Source organism: Poecile atricapillus, chromosome 3 (assembly GCF_030490865.1).
Source record: "Poecile atricapillus isolate bPoeAtr1 chromosome 3, bPoeAtr1.hap1, whole genome shotgun sequence".
NCBI classification, from domain to species: Eukaryota; Metazoa; Chordata; class Aves; order Passeriformes; family Paridae; genus Poecile; species Poecile atricapillus.
The window spans coordinates 26,797,105-26,815,577 of record NC_081251.1 but is presented as its reverse complement, the minus strand read 5'-3'; the positions used below and the strand labels follow the sequence as shown (position 1 = coordinate 26,815,577).

At 37.0% G+C, this 18,473-nt stretch overlaps 1 protein-coding gene across 1 annotated transcript in view; it reads left to right on the top strand.

Moving 5' to 3' along the window:
- Nucleotides 1-18,473, top strand: part of EYS (eyes shut homolog) — a 625,315-nt gene that overhangs the window by 596,690 nt on the left and 10,152 nt on the right. Inside the window, exons 36-37 of the mRNA XM_058836459.1 lie at nucleotides 4,440-4,612; nucleotides 14,607-14,768. Of these exons, the coding sequence (XP_058692442.1) occupies nucleotides 4,440-4,612; nucleotides 14,607-14,768 (335 nt within the window). The remainder of the gene's footprint in view (nucleotides 1-4,439; nucleotides 4,613-14,606; nucleotides 14,769-18,473) is intronic.

Here is an 18,473-nt window from a genome sequence, read left to right as displayed (position 1 = left end):
TGTGTTGTTTGAACAGAACATCAGACAAAATGGAGAGGATTCAGTCTGTTAAATGCGAGCATGCAGTGTTAGTTTAGACACCCCTGGGTAGACATTTGGCCATCAGCTGCTGCTCCAGAAGAGTTTGGGACTTGAATAAGTTCTCTGTAATATCTCCAAGCCTCATGTGGATTTTTCAGTACTGTATAGCTTTCAAGGAGCAACAGCCACTCAGGTTTAGAAAATAAATCATGCCCCATATGTGTGGGGTGGCTCATAAAAGGAACTTCTGTAGTCTCATTATTAGGCCAGATTAACTTAAAATAAATTTGCAGTGCAAGGACAGAATCAATATGTAACAGAAGGACATACTTTAATACTCTGTAAGGGAAAAGACATTTAGCTGTTTAATCATCATGGTTTAAAACAATACAAGTTTCTGTTTTGGGAGTGAATTTGCTATCTAAATTTTTTCATTTAATTTGTCTTATTTAGTAGGACACTTCTGCAGCATTCCATGGTTCTCTTTGTTTAAATACAGCTGATTCACTTCCAGTCTTGTTTTCTTCAGGGTCCTTCTTTACCTCCCAGCCTTAAGAAGTCTGGGTTTTGTTAATGCTCTAGTTTTCCACTGCATGAATTTAAAACCACTCTTATTTAGAAATTTCCTTCCTTGCCCAGCATCTTTCTACTGCAAAACAAATTCAAAAACTGTATCCAGAAATCTCCAGTGAATTGGGCAGCTTGATGGGGCCAATACATGCCAATATGAATTTGAGATGTCCTGCACAATCTGAGATACTTACAGGATGTTGAGAAATGTTTCAGTTCCTCCTGGAGAAATGTTTGGAGGACAGACAAGATACCCCAGGGAGTTTCAGATGTTACTAAACATCTGCCTAATTCCAGATGGTCTAGCTAATTTGATAAATTAATTAAGCTTCTGATATCCATTGAATATATGCCCATCTTACATATAGAATCCTAAATTCAGATCTGAACACCTCCTTTTCTGGTATAAGATTACTTGTTTGATTTGACATTACATCTCCATAACTATGGGAAATTCCATTTTTGTTAGCATTGAGAACATTGTTTTAATAACATATTTTCTATATTTAATGGAAGAATGTTTTTTGTTTAATTTCGGATCTAAGTAATCTTTCCAATTCTTCACAAATCCTTTAGGATCTTTAGTTATTTCCCTATAAAGTTCAAGAAAAGCTTCCAGTTTGGTCAAGATTTTGTGTAGTAACACACAGACACACTTCTTACATATTTTATGTGTAAGATTACTTTTCATTACTTTTTTTAATGTTGCCTGAATTTTGATTAAAAATTTTGGGTTTTGGTTCATAATCAACAGTGACATATACTTGTCATCCTTGCTTATGTAGAAACTGTGTTATTTGTTTCAGAGCTAATTTTGCCTTTGGTAAGGGACTTTGAACCTGAATAAACCATTCTATGAATACTGCATGAGACTTTTAAGCATTTTACAAGCAAAAAAGAAAAAGCCATTAAATTAAAGCACTCTTGAGCTTCCTAAATGCAAATGTTTCAGAACTTGTAGTGGTACTTGAATTTCCAAAATTTAAAGTGAGTTTTGTTTGCTTCCTGAACTGGCTGACTTTGCCCTGTACTTACTCTGAAGTGCATCCTATTAAGAATCCTTTGCAAAATAGGGTGATTCAAGATTATACAGTTTGTTTTCAGACACACTATGAAAGCTGTATTTAAAAGCCTTTCCATCTTTCCACACTTAAAAATATGCTTTAGAAAAGGAAAAAAAAAAAAACATTTTGGAAGTTACTCTTGAGATACTAGTATCTTGAGTATAGGAGAATTAATATAATCTGTGTTTTTCAAAAAGTCTGAAAATAGGAAAATATCTTGCAGCAACATTGTCTCCTGACACATAAACTTAGAGTGTCTCCAGGTGAGCTAAACGTGTAGGATCCTATTCAAGTAAATGGAGATCCAGGCCTTTCCAGTTGTCTAAACACTGGCATTCTAATGGCACAGGTCCTGGGATACTTTTCTGGTCTCCATAGGAGCACAGAAAAGGAGCACTCCAGAGGATCACAAGTCTTCTGCAGCTTTTCTGTCTTATGTGCTGGCTCACACATCCCTCCACCACGGATCAGAAGGAAAATACCATTAGCCTGCATGGAGGCAAATGAGTGCAGGACTTTATCATTAGTGTCATGCATGTGATGGTTTGTGGGATGCATAGTGCTCCAGTTCTCATGGCTGTGTCCTCTGGATCACCACTGATTGATTAGTAGATGAGCTCAGGCAGTTACTCAAAGATCCCAATGCCTAAACCTGACCATTCTGTCAGGTCTCTGTCAGAAACTTGTCTCCTTGGCCAGCAGCTGCCTCTCTCATATACCGCTAGGGCAACTGGACGCCAACTGGGCACCTGATACAACATAAAATTAACTGTCTGGATCTCAGAATGAATCTTACCCCTTATACCTAAAGAAATACGACATCTGGATGATGGTCTTAGTCATACAATTTACTTCTAGGTAGTTCTGCAGGGAGCAGGGAGTTGGACTCAAAGATCTCTAGGAGTTCCTTCCAACTTGAGGTATTTTGTGATTCTAAATGGGTTTTTAAATCCCTGAGAGTCAAGTCACTAGTGCAAGCTATTGCTGGAAAAACAAGCAACCAAAATCAGGAAGATACAGAGGAAACTACTCCAGCATGGCAGGCCACATGATGGAAAATATTTGAAACACTGCCTCTTTTTTTATCTCTGTAAAGATTAGTGAATTTTGGCAACACAAGTCCAGCTTGCTTAGGTGTGTTAAATAGGCGTCATTTGTTGATAGATCATTGCCACATGTTCAGCTCTGTGCAAACAATTTTCAATTAATTTAAAAACTTGACTTCTGTTAGGTCATCAAAGACACTAATTAAAAGAAATTTAAAAAGACATACACAGACACCAGCCAGGGAAAGGGGAAGAACCCTCACGTATGATACCCAAGAGCAGCAGCATCAGCTCCAGCAGTACTTCCTCTTGGCACAGGGGAGGGGCACTGCTGTTTGCACTCAGGGAGTTAAATCACTTCCCCTCTCAGTAGCTTTCATGCATCAAAGCATAACATTTATAGCTGAGACAGAAAGCATTCAGACGCTGCCTTTGATGAATTGAGGTGCTCTTGCTTTTGCAAGGTCCTGTCCTTTTTTCCCCTTCATTCCAAACAGCTGTTTATCACTCTGAAGAGTTTGTTGCCTGTGCTTTGTTTACATGTTGTCTGATCTGAAGGTGTGGTGAAACAGCAGTTTCACAGGCTCCTCATTATGTTTTACACAGAAACAGTGGCCTTGTTAATGGAGGATTTGCAGCTCAGTCAGTGCAAAGAAAAAATCAAGAGTTTGCACAAACAAAAATCAAAACAAACATGGACCAATCAAAACCCAATCAAAATACATGAGTTTTCATTCTTAGCCTTGAGAGGAAAAACTTACGGGGAAAAATCCATAAGTGTTTTTATTCAGGGGAATAATATTTTAATCATAAAGTGATACAAAATGCTAGAATACAAATAAATCTAATATATATATTAGTATATATATAATAATATATTTAATTTTAACTCTTTAGTAAGGAGGGAATTTTACACATCAGTGTCAGGTATATTCTGTATTTAATAATTTCTATAGAATTCATGTTAATTTTAAATTTATAGATTAGTGTGACAATTTTCGGTTTGTTCCTCAACCTGGATGAAAGAAAGTCATAAAATGAAGCAGACAATAACAAGTTCAGTGATTCAGTTGGTTTAGAAAATTTACTTTTGGTATGGATTTACAATCATAGATACATGAAACCCAAACTGCCATCTCTTTGATGACCATATCCACTATCCTCTTTTCTGTCAAGTGCTTCAAGAAAGCTAAATCTGATATGCCAGTTATAAGAATTTAGAAAATTAACAATGACTAAAAGAAAGGCAGTTGCTGACAGATTCCTCTTAGTAGCTAAAATTTCTAATTGTTAGCAATTCCCTTATGCTGGTATTATTTTTATGATTTTACTGCTTCTTACCTTTCCCTTTTAATGTCTGCATTAACTCCTCCTAGTTTATGAAGCCAGGGCCTTCTGGAGTTATTTGTAGAGCAAAACAAACATGCAAAAGCTATAAGCCTCTTTTTTCTTTTTTTTTTCTTTTTTTTTTTTTTTTTAATACCAGATGCTAATATTTAAATGTTAATACTCAAAAGAAAATATTTCCTATTTTGTGCATTTTTCTTTTACAATAAAATGAGCATACCAAGAAGTTTAATGAGGAACTACTTGGTTACTACCCTTTTCTGTTAACCATTTTGGATCAGATTTTTAAATATAGGTGTCCAAACTTGAAAATCTTCATTAGATTGCTACTGACATGCCGATTTCTTTTGATAATACTGTTGTATTCTTTCCTTTCACTTACCCTCCATAGCTGTGACTGCCTCACTGGATGGAAAGGTGCATTTTGCACAGAAACTGTGTCAGTGTGTGAACCTGAGCATGATCCTCCACATCTGTGTCAGCAAGGCAGTACCTGTGTGCCACTGCCTAATGGCTACACATGCCACTGTCCTCTTGGAACAACTGGTACCTACTGTGAACAAGGTATGTCAAATGCACAGTACATTGTACACACAATTATGTGGTGTAAAACTACAGCATTTTGCTATACATCAATTCAATGTGACATAGAGACACAAAGAACAAAACAGATTTGAGAAAGTGATGCTCCTTTCTGTTGGAAAACATAATTAAAAACAATGAATTGTTAGATATTGTTTCCTTATTCTGCTTATTTTTAATGCCATTTTTTCCTTTCATTTTTTTCAAATCATCCAACCAGATTCACAAGCATGATTTGTCAGGCACCAAGGAGACAGGAAGCATTGCAGAGCAGTGTTATAGTGCTTAGTACAATTCCCAAGCTCACCATAATGAAGTATGATGGGAAATACACCTGAGATCACAGCAGTGGCACAGAAGAGGGAAGCATCTGGGACCTTATCCAATTTCTGCTGATTCTAATGGAGAGGTTCCTGTTGACTTCCCAGCCTATTGGGTAGGGATGCACTGGTAACAATGACAAAAGATGCAAACATCACTGTAAAAATCCACTAGTGATTATTCTTCCTGGCTTCCTTTCAACATGTCACCCTCAAAATATGTCCTCAGTCTGCAGGTTTTGCATTTCTTACCTTCATGAAATGGAATCCTTTACCTGTTTTCTTCTCTGAGAGAGTGTGCAAATGAATATTCAACAATGTGGATACACAGGTGCTACAAGCTCAGGGATTTTCCCTGCAAGTGCCCAAACTGCCTCTGTGTGTAAGGAGGTGTTGTACAGTCCACACCCTCTATTCCACAGCTCTTGGATTCATGTTAATTTTGTTCAAGCTTATGTATTCCTGTTGAGAAGCTTTCTGTACAACTTTTGGAGAACTCCAGTTACTGTTAAATAGCTGTCTTTCCAAAATGCCTGTCAAGGTCCAGCCTCCCTTGTTGTGTGAACTTGAAGCACAAAACTGACAAGCTGAACCACATTTGACCTGATTTGCAGTCCTCACCCTATAGATGGATAGTTTTTAAATCCCATTACATGTGGAATTGGTAGGCTCAAATGAAAAAGAATATAGCTTCTGGAAAGTTACTGTTGAATTCCTTATTCTGTGCTTGCTTTATTGCCACTGCTGCAACAGCTGTTCAAGGCTCTCTGTATGAACTTTTCAATTTTGAATTCTCATTTTAAGTGAGGTTTTCAAAAGTAATGCCATCTGGATTCAGGATACTGATCATCAGGACATGTGCTATACACAAAGAAGGTAATTAATCAGGTAAACACTCCTGTGTTCTAGTTCCAGAATACATTTGGGTCTTCTTAACATGGCCACATTAACAATACAAAACTTAAATGGGAATAAGAGAAAATTGTATTTCCTACAGATTGTCTTTCTTGTAGTAATACCTCATCTGGTAAACACATTAGAGGGTTCCTCTCTGTTTTATTTAAAAGCTTTCCTTTTATGAATAGGTACTATGGATCCTGACCAAACTCTGTGCCCTGTATTTCACCTTACTCTGTGGCAGAATAATGAATTATCATGAGATTTTTCAAAGAGCAGTTTGCACTTTTAGTGGATGGCAAATTGCTAAAAAACAGCTGCTTATCAAGATTGAATATCTCATCCCTGGATTAATGGTGGTTATTGGAGCCAAAAGAAAAAGAGACAGAGAGCAATGAACAGCCCAAGGGACTGGGAGAAAACAAAGGGTAATTAAAGGATGAAGACTAATGAATGTACCAGAAAGAAGGAAAAAATTGTGAGAAGACAGAAGAGATTTATGAGGTAAAAAAAAGCACAGAGTAGAATAACAAAGGGTAAGAACAAACAGGGGTTTACCAGATAATAGCAACTGGTAAAGACAGTACAACAGTATGGATTGCACAGGAGCAGGTCAGGTTAAGTGAGCAAATAGGGAAATAGTGGTAGAACCACAATAACAAACAAGAGTACTCTGAACACAATTATTAAGGGTAATTAGGCATAAATCATCAATAGACAAGCACTAACTTTTTTGGCAAACACTAAAAATGTTTGAGGTTCTTTATTAACTATGTATATGAAAGATGAAAGCATGTGAGCAGATAAGGATGATGCTGTTCTTAACTGTGATGGTCCTGTGATGCTTAGAGCACCAAGCTCAAGCCACCAAGGATGCAATGACTGTCAGCACAGAGATAGAGTGCATTATGGTTAAGCTTTAGATGTCAGAGCTCCACTAGCAAACATTCAGTGGTTGAAAAACTAAGTTAGAACAAGACTAAACACAGGGAGAGAAAGAATATAGTTTTCCTAGCACTTATGGTCTGAGACTCACAGGGTTTATTCGATTATCTCACAATGACCACTGCCGATATGTAAATTTAGCAATATTTTCAGGAGGTTGCAGAAAGTTGTGTGTTATTTCAAGTGTTTTAGAGGAAATAGAAGAAATCAACCCACTTGACAAAGAGAGGGTAGCAGTTCCAATTTCTCTGTGTTTCCTATAGGCTGTGCACAACCAATTCATATTCAGGAAGTTGTGCAGTGATATTTTGTAGTCTGAAATGCTGAGAGCAAATATTTCATTGTATATTTCAACCTGACAAAGCAAGTACCAGGACTTGCTTTTCTCAGAGAAATATCAAGAGGTTCAGCAGGGAGACAGCACCCTTGTGACTGACAAATAGGAAGATGCCTATGAAATTTAAGACCAGTTTTGGGAAGGTAAGCATCCATAATGAGCACTAGGAAAAAAGGACAGGGTTGTAAATTAGATCAGAATGGGCCCAAGAAATAAAGCCTTGTCATGGAAGGCAGAGTAATACGCTTGTTCAAGAATTTAAAACTCCACTTCTTGGGTGCACTGTGTTGTCCAAACCCATTAATACTCTTAAAACAAGTGTTAGGTTTCAAAAGGTAACACTGATGTAAACAAACAAAAATATTATTAATTTATACTTTCAGAAACAAAAGTGATTGTAATGAAATGGGAAGGAAATGGAAGATTTATGGAAGAGTTCTTTTTACTTGATGTTAACATTGCCATTTGGACTCAAACCACTTCCAAGACTGTGACACATGAAGCAGCAAATAATGCTGTTCCACTGGTTTGAAAAGGTCACAGCTGTGACAGTAACACAGCAAAGCCAGCCCAGCTCCTGAGGTGCATAAATGGCAACCAAACATTGCCATGATCTGGGCCAGTATTAATTCTTAGTTAGCACCCCATAACCATAAGGATTAGGAATATGGGGAAGCAGTTTATCCAGGTTTTTTTTTAAAGTAGTTGTTTTCTATGACACCAAAACATGATGTTAATAAAATCTTTTGGTCATTTGACTTAAAGTTTGCAACTGAAGCACCAGACAATTAATTTTCTTCCAACTTTTCTTCTGATTAAGAAGTGAAGCTTCAGCCTGCAGCAGCATAATAATTTAGTTATTTCAATAACACACAATATTCAAAACCAACAAGAGTTTCTAGTAATTTGTCTGGGGAGTATCCTGCATGGCTTTGCATGCCAAATTCCACCTTATTCCATCTGTGCCAATGAATAACTTTGTAATTAGATCTCTCAAAGGGTTTCTGAAGAGGGAGAAGTCTCTAAGGACCTGTTTTTTCCAGTTGCCCTGCAAGCATATAGTAGACCTGTTGGTTTCGCTGCGATTATTACTGTGAGAAACCATGGCCAAGATCAAATGTCAAGGATGATTACCCCTGAGAAAGAAGAAACAGTCTAAAACCCTTTTGCAGCAGGTAGTTTGATTATACAGCACATTGCTACATATGTGAACACAATATCTTTTTTCATAAATAGTAATTATTAAGACATGTGAACATTAAAATTACAGATATTATTGGTATTTACAGTCTGCAATTACATTGTAATCTCTAATAAATTCTATTTTAGCAGTTTATTCCTCTCATAAGAACTGTATGCCTGTGTGAGGCCAGTAATCCTGTCTCCAGCAGTGGCCAACAATGCAGGTTTAGAGAAAAAATAAACACAGCAACTATATAGAACATCTCCCTGAAGCACTCTTTTAGCATCTAAACACTTATAGTTTACCTTTTTTTTTTCCTAGCCATTTATCTTAATGGATTAAATCAAGTCTCTAATCTTGTCATAAACAGTATCACCAAAGGCTATGAAAAACTTGAACAAAAATAAATTTTAAGTCAATAAAGTTCCTCTGACATTCCATTCCACACTGAGATATATTTACACATAAGATAGAGTTTCTATAGGTGCTGAGCATATTTATTTCCCAGATAATTTTGTAAGGAGTGAAGAATACCTACAATTTCAGATTAGTTAATTGTGAGGTAACAGAGGCTGATAATGTTATTTAAGGGGACAGCAATGTAATATTTGAAAGATTCTATAGATGGCACTCTTGGAGAACACTTGCCAGTGCTGAAAATAAACATGGTTTTCACCACAGTATTTCTGTGAATTTTAAATTATTCAGCAGTTTTCTTTAGCAGGAATAGTTTGTGCCGCATACATTCATAAAATCTATTATGATTATTTTTCTTGACTTCAAGGCATAACAGAATGCTACTGCCTTTTTCACAAAGAAACAAGTTAATAAATAGGTTTCTTAAATTGTATATTAGCCTGAATTCCATAGCTACAAATACTGCCTGTCAACGTACAACTCTGGAAGACCTGAAAGAAAATGTAGAGTTTTCATTGTTCTGTCCTTGGTTTAATGAGATACTTCTCAAACAACAAAGCCATTTCCTTGATGAACAAAGGGTGAGCAACTTCCTTAGGCCATGTTTATTCAGCTCAAGTCAATTTCCTAGATATTATTTCAATGTCAAATTCCGTTATTCTTATATAAAAGTACAACAAATTTTTGAAAATACCTGATAAACTGACAGAAAAAAAAAAAAACCCTGACTTTTGAAATAATTTTTACTTTAAATATTTTTTACTTTCTGCATAGTATAGAATGTTGACATATTTTGACTACTATTGTAAGGTAAATTAATTCACAGTATGATTCAGCTCAACTTTTACATGACAAGACACCTTAAATATACAGTCAAACATGCATACATACACACGTATTTTGGGTTTACCTGAAAATGCAGTTAGACTTGCACAGTATATTTCATAGTTATCATTTGGAAACTTATGTTTAACCACAAGGACAATTTGTTATTGAGTCACAGTGACTATTGTCACTATTGTCTTTAGTCATTTAAACAAGGCCAATCCCATCAAGCTTTGTTTTCAGTGACATTTTTTTGAAAACTTGTGGCAACATGAGAAAATCTTTAAATAGTAGCCACAGGATTCATATTGCATAAGGATAAAATGTTTTGCCTCAATTTTGTCTGGAAAGCAATCTAAGTTTTCAGGTTTATCATTAACAGTCCAGCAAACTTAATATTCGTGGCAGGCACAAGGGAACATGCATTTGTAATATTTATCTGTATAATTTAAAATGCCAAGTAGAATAAAATTAGTTACCTACTCAAATACATCATATATAAACCCAAGTGGAAGTCATGTATGATAAAATTAAGGAGATGATAATACCCTCCATGCCAAGTCAGCCATGTCATAATGGGATGTGATGTCCCAATAAAAATTCAATCATCTACTTACCATTCCCTCCAGTCACCCAAGTGAGTAAGGACAAAATCCAGACAGCTAACTAGCACTTAACAGAATGACTCTGAAATTACTTAGACTTCCTCTATGAGCATGTCTGATATGCTGGAAATGTGCTTGCCACCTTACTTTGTGAAGGTGTTCAAAGTTAGTTAGTTAGTTAGTTAGTTAGTTAGTTAGTTAGTTAGTTAGCTAGTTAGTTAGTTAGTCAGTCAGTCAGTTAGTTAATTAGTTAGTCAGTCAGTTAGTTTATGGTGGTAACTGGTTTTACAGGCAATGCACCTAGATTTAAGTGTCTAAATGTGAGTTCAATATATAAGTTTCTATTAAGAGTTTAAAGCTTTGAGAGTGTTTCTCAGCCCACAGGGATGGAGCTGGCATCTGGTCTCAAAGATGGCTTTGCTGAGGAGCCCAAACAGGAGTTTCCTCCTGCATTGCTTCAGGAATAGCTTTAAATACCCCATAATCCTGTGCTGAACTACACTGTAACAGCATCAAGATCCATGATCTGGACCTTGACTCACTGACTGATTTTCCAGCTGGACCATAACACCTGCCTCATCACTGTGGGACTGATGTTTCACTTGCCCTAGCTCAGCTATCAGGCATGGGAAGGCTTGATCAGGCTTTGCCAAGTGAAAAAATAAGTCAGACATGGCTTTTCTTTGTCATTTGTTATTAGGTCCTCACTCCTTTGAGCAGTGACTCACATTTCCTCTCCCCTCTTGCTGGAAGCTGGAACAGATTGCCCAGAGAGGCTGCAGAGTCTCCATCACTGCAAATATTCAAGAACTGCCTGGACACAATCCTGTGCAATGGGCTCTGGGGTGACCCTGCTTGAGCAGGGAGGTTGGACCAGGTGATCCACTATGGACCCTTCCAGCCATGCTGTGGTTCTGTGTGGCATCACCAGAAACTAGAATTCAGCCTAGAAAATGGAGCCATTAATCAGATATAGAACAGAAGTATTTGTTTAAATGCCTGTTGTAGTTAGAGTGCATCCCACAGTGCTAAGCGTTCTAGTGAGTAATGCAGTAGTTACACAGCAAAAGTCCTACCAATTTAGCTTATAGGATCAGCAAAGGCACCCATTTACCTCATTTGTTTTAGCGAAGAGTTTCTCAGGAGTAAGCACATGTAACGCAGATGCTGTCTTGTGCAAGTTTAGCTGAACTTACTTTCTTAGCTCAGGTGAAAAATAAAGTTTCCTGCCAAGAAAACAGCATTAGAATACTTCAGCCTCTGATGTGTTAGTTTTGCATATGCCTGCCATAAAAGAAAATTGAAAAGTTTAAATTGTCATATTCTTCACCTTAAAAGTTTGTCTATAGAAGCAATTTTGCAAAAAGGAAATTTCATACTGCTCACCTCTGTGCACTGTGGTAGACTTGAATGCATTCTGTTTTGGGATATGGGTGCACATAAGGGTTCCACGCACCTGTCAAGTCAGACTTTTTCCATGCATATAATCCGTACTTGCAGGATCTACAGGCCATTTACAAGAAAATTATAAGTCATTCTAGTACTTCCTATAGTTACTCCTGTTGCAGTGTGGCAAAATATGTTACTTTCTGACACTTGTAAGATACATTTATTTGGAATAAGCCTACTTTTTAAGATAATGAAAATAAAATATTTGCATCTTAGAAGTTCCAGAATGAAGTATATTAAATAGAGTATTGTATTTGATATCTATAAATCAGGATAATACCTCCTTACTAAAAAACTCTGACATCTGTTGCTGAAGCTGTGGGTCTTGTTTTTAATACTCTATCTGTAATACGAAACCATGGACTTAATGCTTTCTCTGAGTGATACTATAAAATCACTTTTTATCCTTGTTCTCTTTCTCTGCTTCAGGACTTTTTATCATAGCAATCTTCCTTTCATGTCCCTCCCAATGACAAGCAATATCGCATTTCAATCCTGGTGATTTTGCTCTTATTGTCCAGGCTTCCTCCATAAGCAGAAAAGAATTAACTACATTGATAAAGTGAAACTGAATCTGCCATAGAGACTTTCAGATACCTCATTATACATTTTGCCTAAGGTGACCTTTTAAGCAGCAGCATATTTTCATGTAAGATTGACCACTGTGGCACAGTTCATCCACATGTAAATCTCACTGTGCAAAAATCTGCTAAGAGGAGACTGACTTACAAATGATGCATGAAGAAAAAATGTCTATGTACTAAATAAATAATTGATTGCTTTTTAAATATGAGGACATCAGTATAGGGATTTTAACTACTAATGGAGAGCCTTGTCTTACCTCCTGAAAAAAAAATCCATATGGAATAACAAGTATTACTTTCTCTTTCGTACCTGATAGTGTTTGTAAGTTTTAGCGACGTAAAATACAGCACCAAATCTGTTTAGCAAGTTTTACTATTTATCATCCAGGTTAATTGCTATTCTAAATACTTTTATTTCTGTGAACTTTTAAGTATAGATGCCAAGAATTTCATACTTTTGTCATTATGTTAACATGTGACTACATACACTTCTTAGCCTTGATAGGAATCGTAACAGCTATTATGATACTTAGGATGGGAGTGATTTGAGAATATATACATAGACTGAGCAACAGCTCATCAAAAGCCTCATTCTGTTCACTCAAGCATTTAATTAATCTGTTATAATTGATACCGCAGTGATTAAAACTTACTTTTAGACTGAGATTTTGCGCCATCAAACCCATGTACCTTTCTCAGAAATATTATCTGTAATCTACCGGGGGAATTAATAAAAACGTCAGCTGTGCATTTACTGCCCATTCAAGAGGTATCCCCAGGCCAAATTATGCTGATAACAGGTGAGAGATCTGGATCCTCTATAGCGATGCATCTGCCTGCTGGACACTGTCCACCAAGGGACACCTGGAACCCTGTTCTGAGGGAGCTGGTGTGACAGACAGACAAGTCATAAGAGCTTGCAGCATGCTGGCTGTATTCCAGCCTAATAACTGAGGCTCATCTGTGATAGGCAGTGCAAGGTGCAGCTGGGTGGTGAGCGAGTTCACCAGCAGATGTTGTGCAGAAAACTTGAGTGTGGAAAGATAGCAAAAGATATCTCAGAATGCACTTTAAGGACATCCTGAAGGCATATTTGACTGAGAACAAGTTACTATAAAACAATGCCATTTGGAGCACCAAAATGAGGAAAGATGATGGTCTCTTAGAAGGGAAACAGCACAGCTTCAGCTGGGAAATGCAAAAGTGAGAAGGGAATACTGACAACTCAGGCATTTAATACTGCTGTTTAAATAGTAAAAATGGTTTATCACACACAGGTCTAAATACACCCTGCACCCTGCAGCTTCATTTATTCCAGCGAGCCCACAAATACAGTAAACTAACATCTACATGATCATGAATTAACTAATACCTAACATGATTAGAGAGATTATTTACAAGACCAAGTAGTTACAGGACAAGGAAGAATGGCTTCAAGCTGAAAGAAACTAGGTTGAGATTAGTATTAGGAAAAAAGTCTTTGAGAGTGGTGAGGCCCTGGAACAGGTTTCCCAGAGACGCTGTGGATGCCCCATCCCTGAAAGTGCCCAAGACCAGGTTGGATGGAGCCCTGAGCAAGCTGATCTAGTGAAAGATGTCCCTGGCCATAGCAAGGGAGCTGGACCTAGATGATCTTTAAGGTCCCTTCCAAGCCAACCCATTCTGTGATTCTTTGATTCTATGATAATTATATCTCAAATATGCAATGCTGTTACAGTGGGAAAAACTGGAAATTGTTTCAAGTCACATAAACATTATAGAAAAGTATAATTATTTATCAGTTGGCTGAAGGCAGTTGAACCAGCCTGATTTTGTAGTGGTACATGAACAATCAGCACTGAGGGAAGAGGTAAAACAGAATGATTGTGTATAGCTCAAAAGTGTATATTGTATCCTAGCTGCAACTGTATGAGTATTCTCTTTCACTATAAGACATCTCAGTATGATTATCCTAAAAACAAATTTCAGCAACAATTAATGAACACTTCCCACTTAAAAGGTACATTCTTATGACATACAAAGTAGCTCATTACAAATCTTCCACTAGGATTTTCATCTGTATGGTGAGAAAATAAATGTTTGTTTTGACCCCTGCAACAGTATTTTGCATTTCAATTTTTAAACAATGTGAAATTTACACTTATATTTACTTGAAAATGAATGCTAACAAGATCACATTTACTTTGCATTAGAGCTGCAGTCTTGATTGTTGAGGAAAATAAGGCACACAGAAGACAATGGCATTGATTTGCTATTATCTAAGTTTTATTTTGTATGTAGGTTATATTTTGTGAAAAGGGAAGAATTGGAAGTAATACATACAGCATTTAAGTACTATACAAAATAACTGGTTCCATTATAATGCAGTCCTCTCCAAATATCTTTCATAAGACATTTCCTCTTGTATTTTCCAGATATTTCCATTAGTGATGCATCCTTCAGAAATAATGAATCATCATGGATGTCATTTGCACCCTTTTATATCCGGCATAAGACCCATATTAAACTGCAGTTCCAGCCTCTCTCTCCAGATGGTATCCTGTTCTACACTGCACAGCACCTGGGCACTCAGTCAGGTAAGGGGATTCCAGCCTGCTGCTATCATACAGCCAGGTACTTTTGTGAAAAAGAAAGGGACTACATTGGGGTGATTCAGGCATTCAGTCTGGGTAACTCATTGCCCATGGTGGATGGGTTTTGTCATGGAATCATAGAATGTTAGGGGATTGGAAGGGACCTAAACATCATTGGAGGGGACCTAAACTAGTCTAAGTCCCCTGCCATGGGCAAGGACACTTTCCACTAGACCAGGTTGCTCAAGGCCTTATCCAGCCTGGCTTAGAACATTGCCAGGGATGGGGCATTCAGTGCCTCCCTGGCAACCTCTTCCAGTGTCTCATCATCCTCATAGTAAAATATGTCTTCCTAATATCTAGAATTTCTTCTCTTTCAGTTTGTACCCATTACTCATTGTGCTGTAGTTCCTGACAAAGTCCCTCTCTGGCTTCCCTATAGCCCCCTCCAGATGCTGGAAGGTTGTTGTAAGGTCCCCACACAGCCTTCTCTTCTCCAGGCTGAACAGCCCCAACTTTCTCAGCCTGCCATTGTTGGGGAGGTTCTCCAGTCCTCTTATCAACATTATGGCCTTCCTCTGGACTAGCTCATATAATTCCATGTCCTCCTCATGCTGGAGACACAGGAATTGTATTGTACAGTTGACTTGAACTGTAAATAATCAAGTTCATAGGAAAAAAAACATGCAAAACCAAAGTTTTAGATAGTCCAAAGCCAGCAAATACTTAATGAACTTATTTAATGGTTTGGGAAAGCACTCCAGCTTTTTAGAAGCTACACTAAGATTCTCACTTTGGGGAGCTGGCCCAGTGTTTTAAATGACCAAAACCAAAGCAATATAAAAATTGATCAAATAAGTGAAAATGAACAGAGTAAATGAGGCTTCTCAGAAGTGTAGCTTTTTATTATATAATGTTGAAAAGTGTGCCGGTGCAGCACGTGAAACATGCAAGTTCTGCATTTCCCAGATATGCAGAGTGACAAATAAATCTAAATAAAATATTTATAGAAGTATTTTAAACTTTTCTAAGTTAACATTCCTAAAACTTCGTGTCAAGTAGACAAACTTTGAGAGTATGTAAGTACATTCTAAAATTTAGTCTTTAAGGTGTACATTTTTTGTAAATACTTTATTAACATATTAAATTGCATTTAAATGGTGACTGCAGCTTTTGAAACAGAAGCATTATGTGGCATCCATAACATCACCTTAGAGCAAATTTTTCACTTGTATTGAGCAGTAAGTTATGCAAAAATGATGATTTATAGGACAAAAAAAATCATTGATCATGTAGTTTTACATTCCTTTGTTGAAAGTCTAAAGCTCTAAGATATTTCAACAAATATACTCAGCCACAAATTCATGTAAACACCCATATGCCCAATGTACCAGCACCTTACTGTGTACACAGATGTTTCAACAGGTTGATAATGCATCATACACTGCTGACACCTCCTGTTTGCCTTATTCTAACTGCAACCACATACAGAGAAGCTTCAAAGAGAAATATATGGAGCATCTGAAATAAAAACACATGTATTAGCAGAAAAGCTCTGTTTTCTACAATGAATCTTTAATAGTTCTATCACTTACAGGCCAAATTCTGAGATTCTTCGTGAATTGTTCTCTCCTGCATAAACTAGTGCATTACATGGGCCATGAAAAATAGGAGAAAAAAAAGGATCTCTCTCAAAAGAATAGTCAGAGGTCATGGAAGCAGCTAACACATAATGAAATTAAATAACTCTTTGGAAGCATCAAAGAGAGTGCTAAGCATGTTTAACTTGGGCCAGGTGTGGTGTAGTCTGAGCATGCCCTCATACTCTTGCCATTCCTGAGTGTTTAGTTTGCACAGGAAAGAATATTTTCTTTCAATCACTTTCTAGAATCATAGCAATTCCTTTTCAAAATAAAATTCCTCTTATATAGAAGGATTTCTTTACAAATTTCTTGCTTCCACTTTCACTGTCCTTAAGTTTTGAAACATACAGGAAAAGCTAATCACCTGGCTTTTATTTTTGCCTTCATATAATCCTGTCAAATCCAGGCCAGAATTAGATTGATGAAAAACTTAGAAGTATTCTTAGCAGCCAGCAGATGAGATAGAGCTTTCTGTTGGGGATTAGTTTAGAAAGCACTTCAAATAAAGCTTCTTCTTCTAGACAGTTATGTAAGATTTAATAAATTAATTGCTGAAATCACAGGATTTTGTTTCTAAAATTCCTTTTTAATAGGAAATAATTAGTAATGTTTTTCCTCACTAGGCAGTGCTGGTTTTTTAAAAGAAATGAGCTGACTATGTAGCTAATTTAACAATGATACTGAGTAGCACAGTTATGTATCAGTTTGGTTTGTCATCCACATAAACACCACACTGGAACTTTTCCTTCAGGGACATGTCCCACCAAATAATCCTCCCAACATTAAAAATAAAATCACATCTTTAGTAGGCAAGAAAAAGCCATGAGACTTCTGTTGAAACATTTTCTTCTGACTTTGTTCTTTTCAAAGAACATGACAGAACTTTCTAGAAAGGGCAAGTCTCTCCTTACTTTGATCTACTGGTTCCAACTTCTATTCCTCTAAAAATATCACTACTCCACGTAGTACACACATATAAACACCTCACAAACTGGCATAAAATAGAAAACATCCTGTGACTCTGTTTGCATAATTTCCTATAATTGTCAGTCATCTATTTTGTTGCTTTGTCAACTATTTCTGAATGCGCATCATGCCTTTGTGTATGGTACTACTGATTTCTGCAGGTCCTAAGAAAGTAATTTCCAAAGTTTGACAAAATTTATGTGGCTAGCAATATTAATAACAAGTTGGGGGGGATAAAACCCAATCCAACAAATGCATTGACTTCAGAAACTTGAAGACAGAATGACATGGAGATTTTCTTCCCCTCTGACTGCTAGCTCTATCCAGTGCTTCTGGACAAGGTCTCTGCAAACACTATGGAACTTATGTAGAATCTAGCACACTATTTGTAGAAGGCCAGCTCACTTCACATTTTCTCAAGGGCAGTGTGTCCTGTTTTTACCGATGAAGGCACAAGTCTCCTTATGATTAAACAGCCTTTAATTCAGACAGGGCTTGCTGGATGCCCACCAAATACTTGAACAATGTATATAATTCAGTCTGTTTACACAGCAACCACTCTATATACTTGGAGGCCTTAACACTCTGGGTAAAAGGCAGTTTAAAAGAAGCCTTGCTTTTTTGTTGAGTCATAGCATTACTGAAGCTTTACATTTGCTAGCAAAGGTGGAACATGCCATAGACTGCCTGCATTATTCCAGAGTTGAGGCCAGAGTGATGGAAAGGTTTGCTCCCCAAAGAGATGAGAACAAACAGTCATGCTAGGTGACTGAAGTCAGGTCAATAAACAGAATGGGATGACTTGTGCTAAATTTAACACTCAACATTTGCAACAGCAGTTCTCTGTCTCTCTCCAGCCAGATTACGTTACCTACTGGGTCTGAAAAACCTAAAAACTGTAACTTTTGATATTTAAGGCATTTCAGTTTATAAATCTATAATGTGAAAATAAGAGAATGCCAGTTCAAGTGTGTGATGTCTGCATGATTTTCTAAAACACTGCTTATGATGAAAACTGAATCATGGAACTGGACTAAAATCTTCTGGAAATATTCAGAATTTCTTCATACCTAAAAGGCAGGAGTAGTATTTTCCTAAT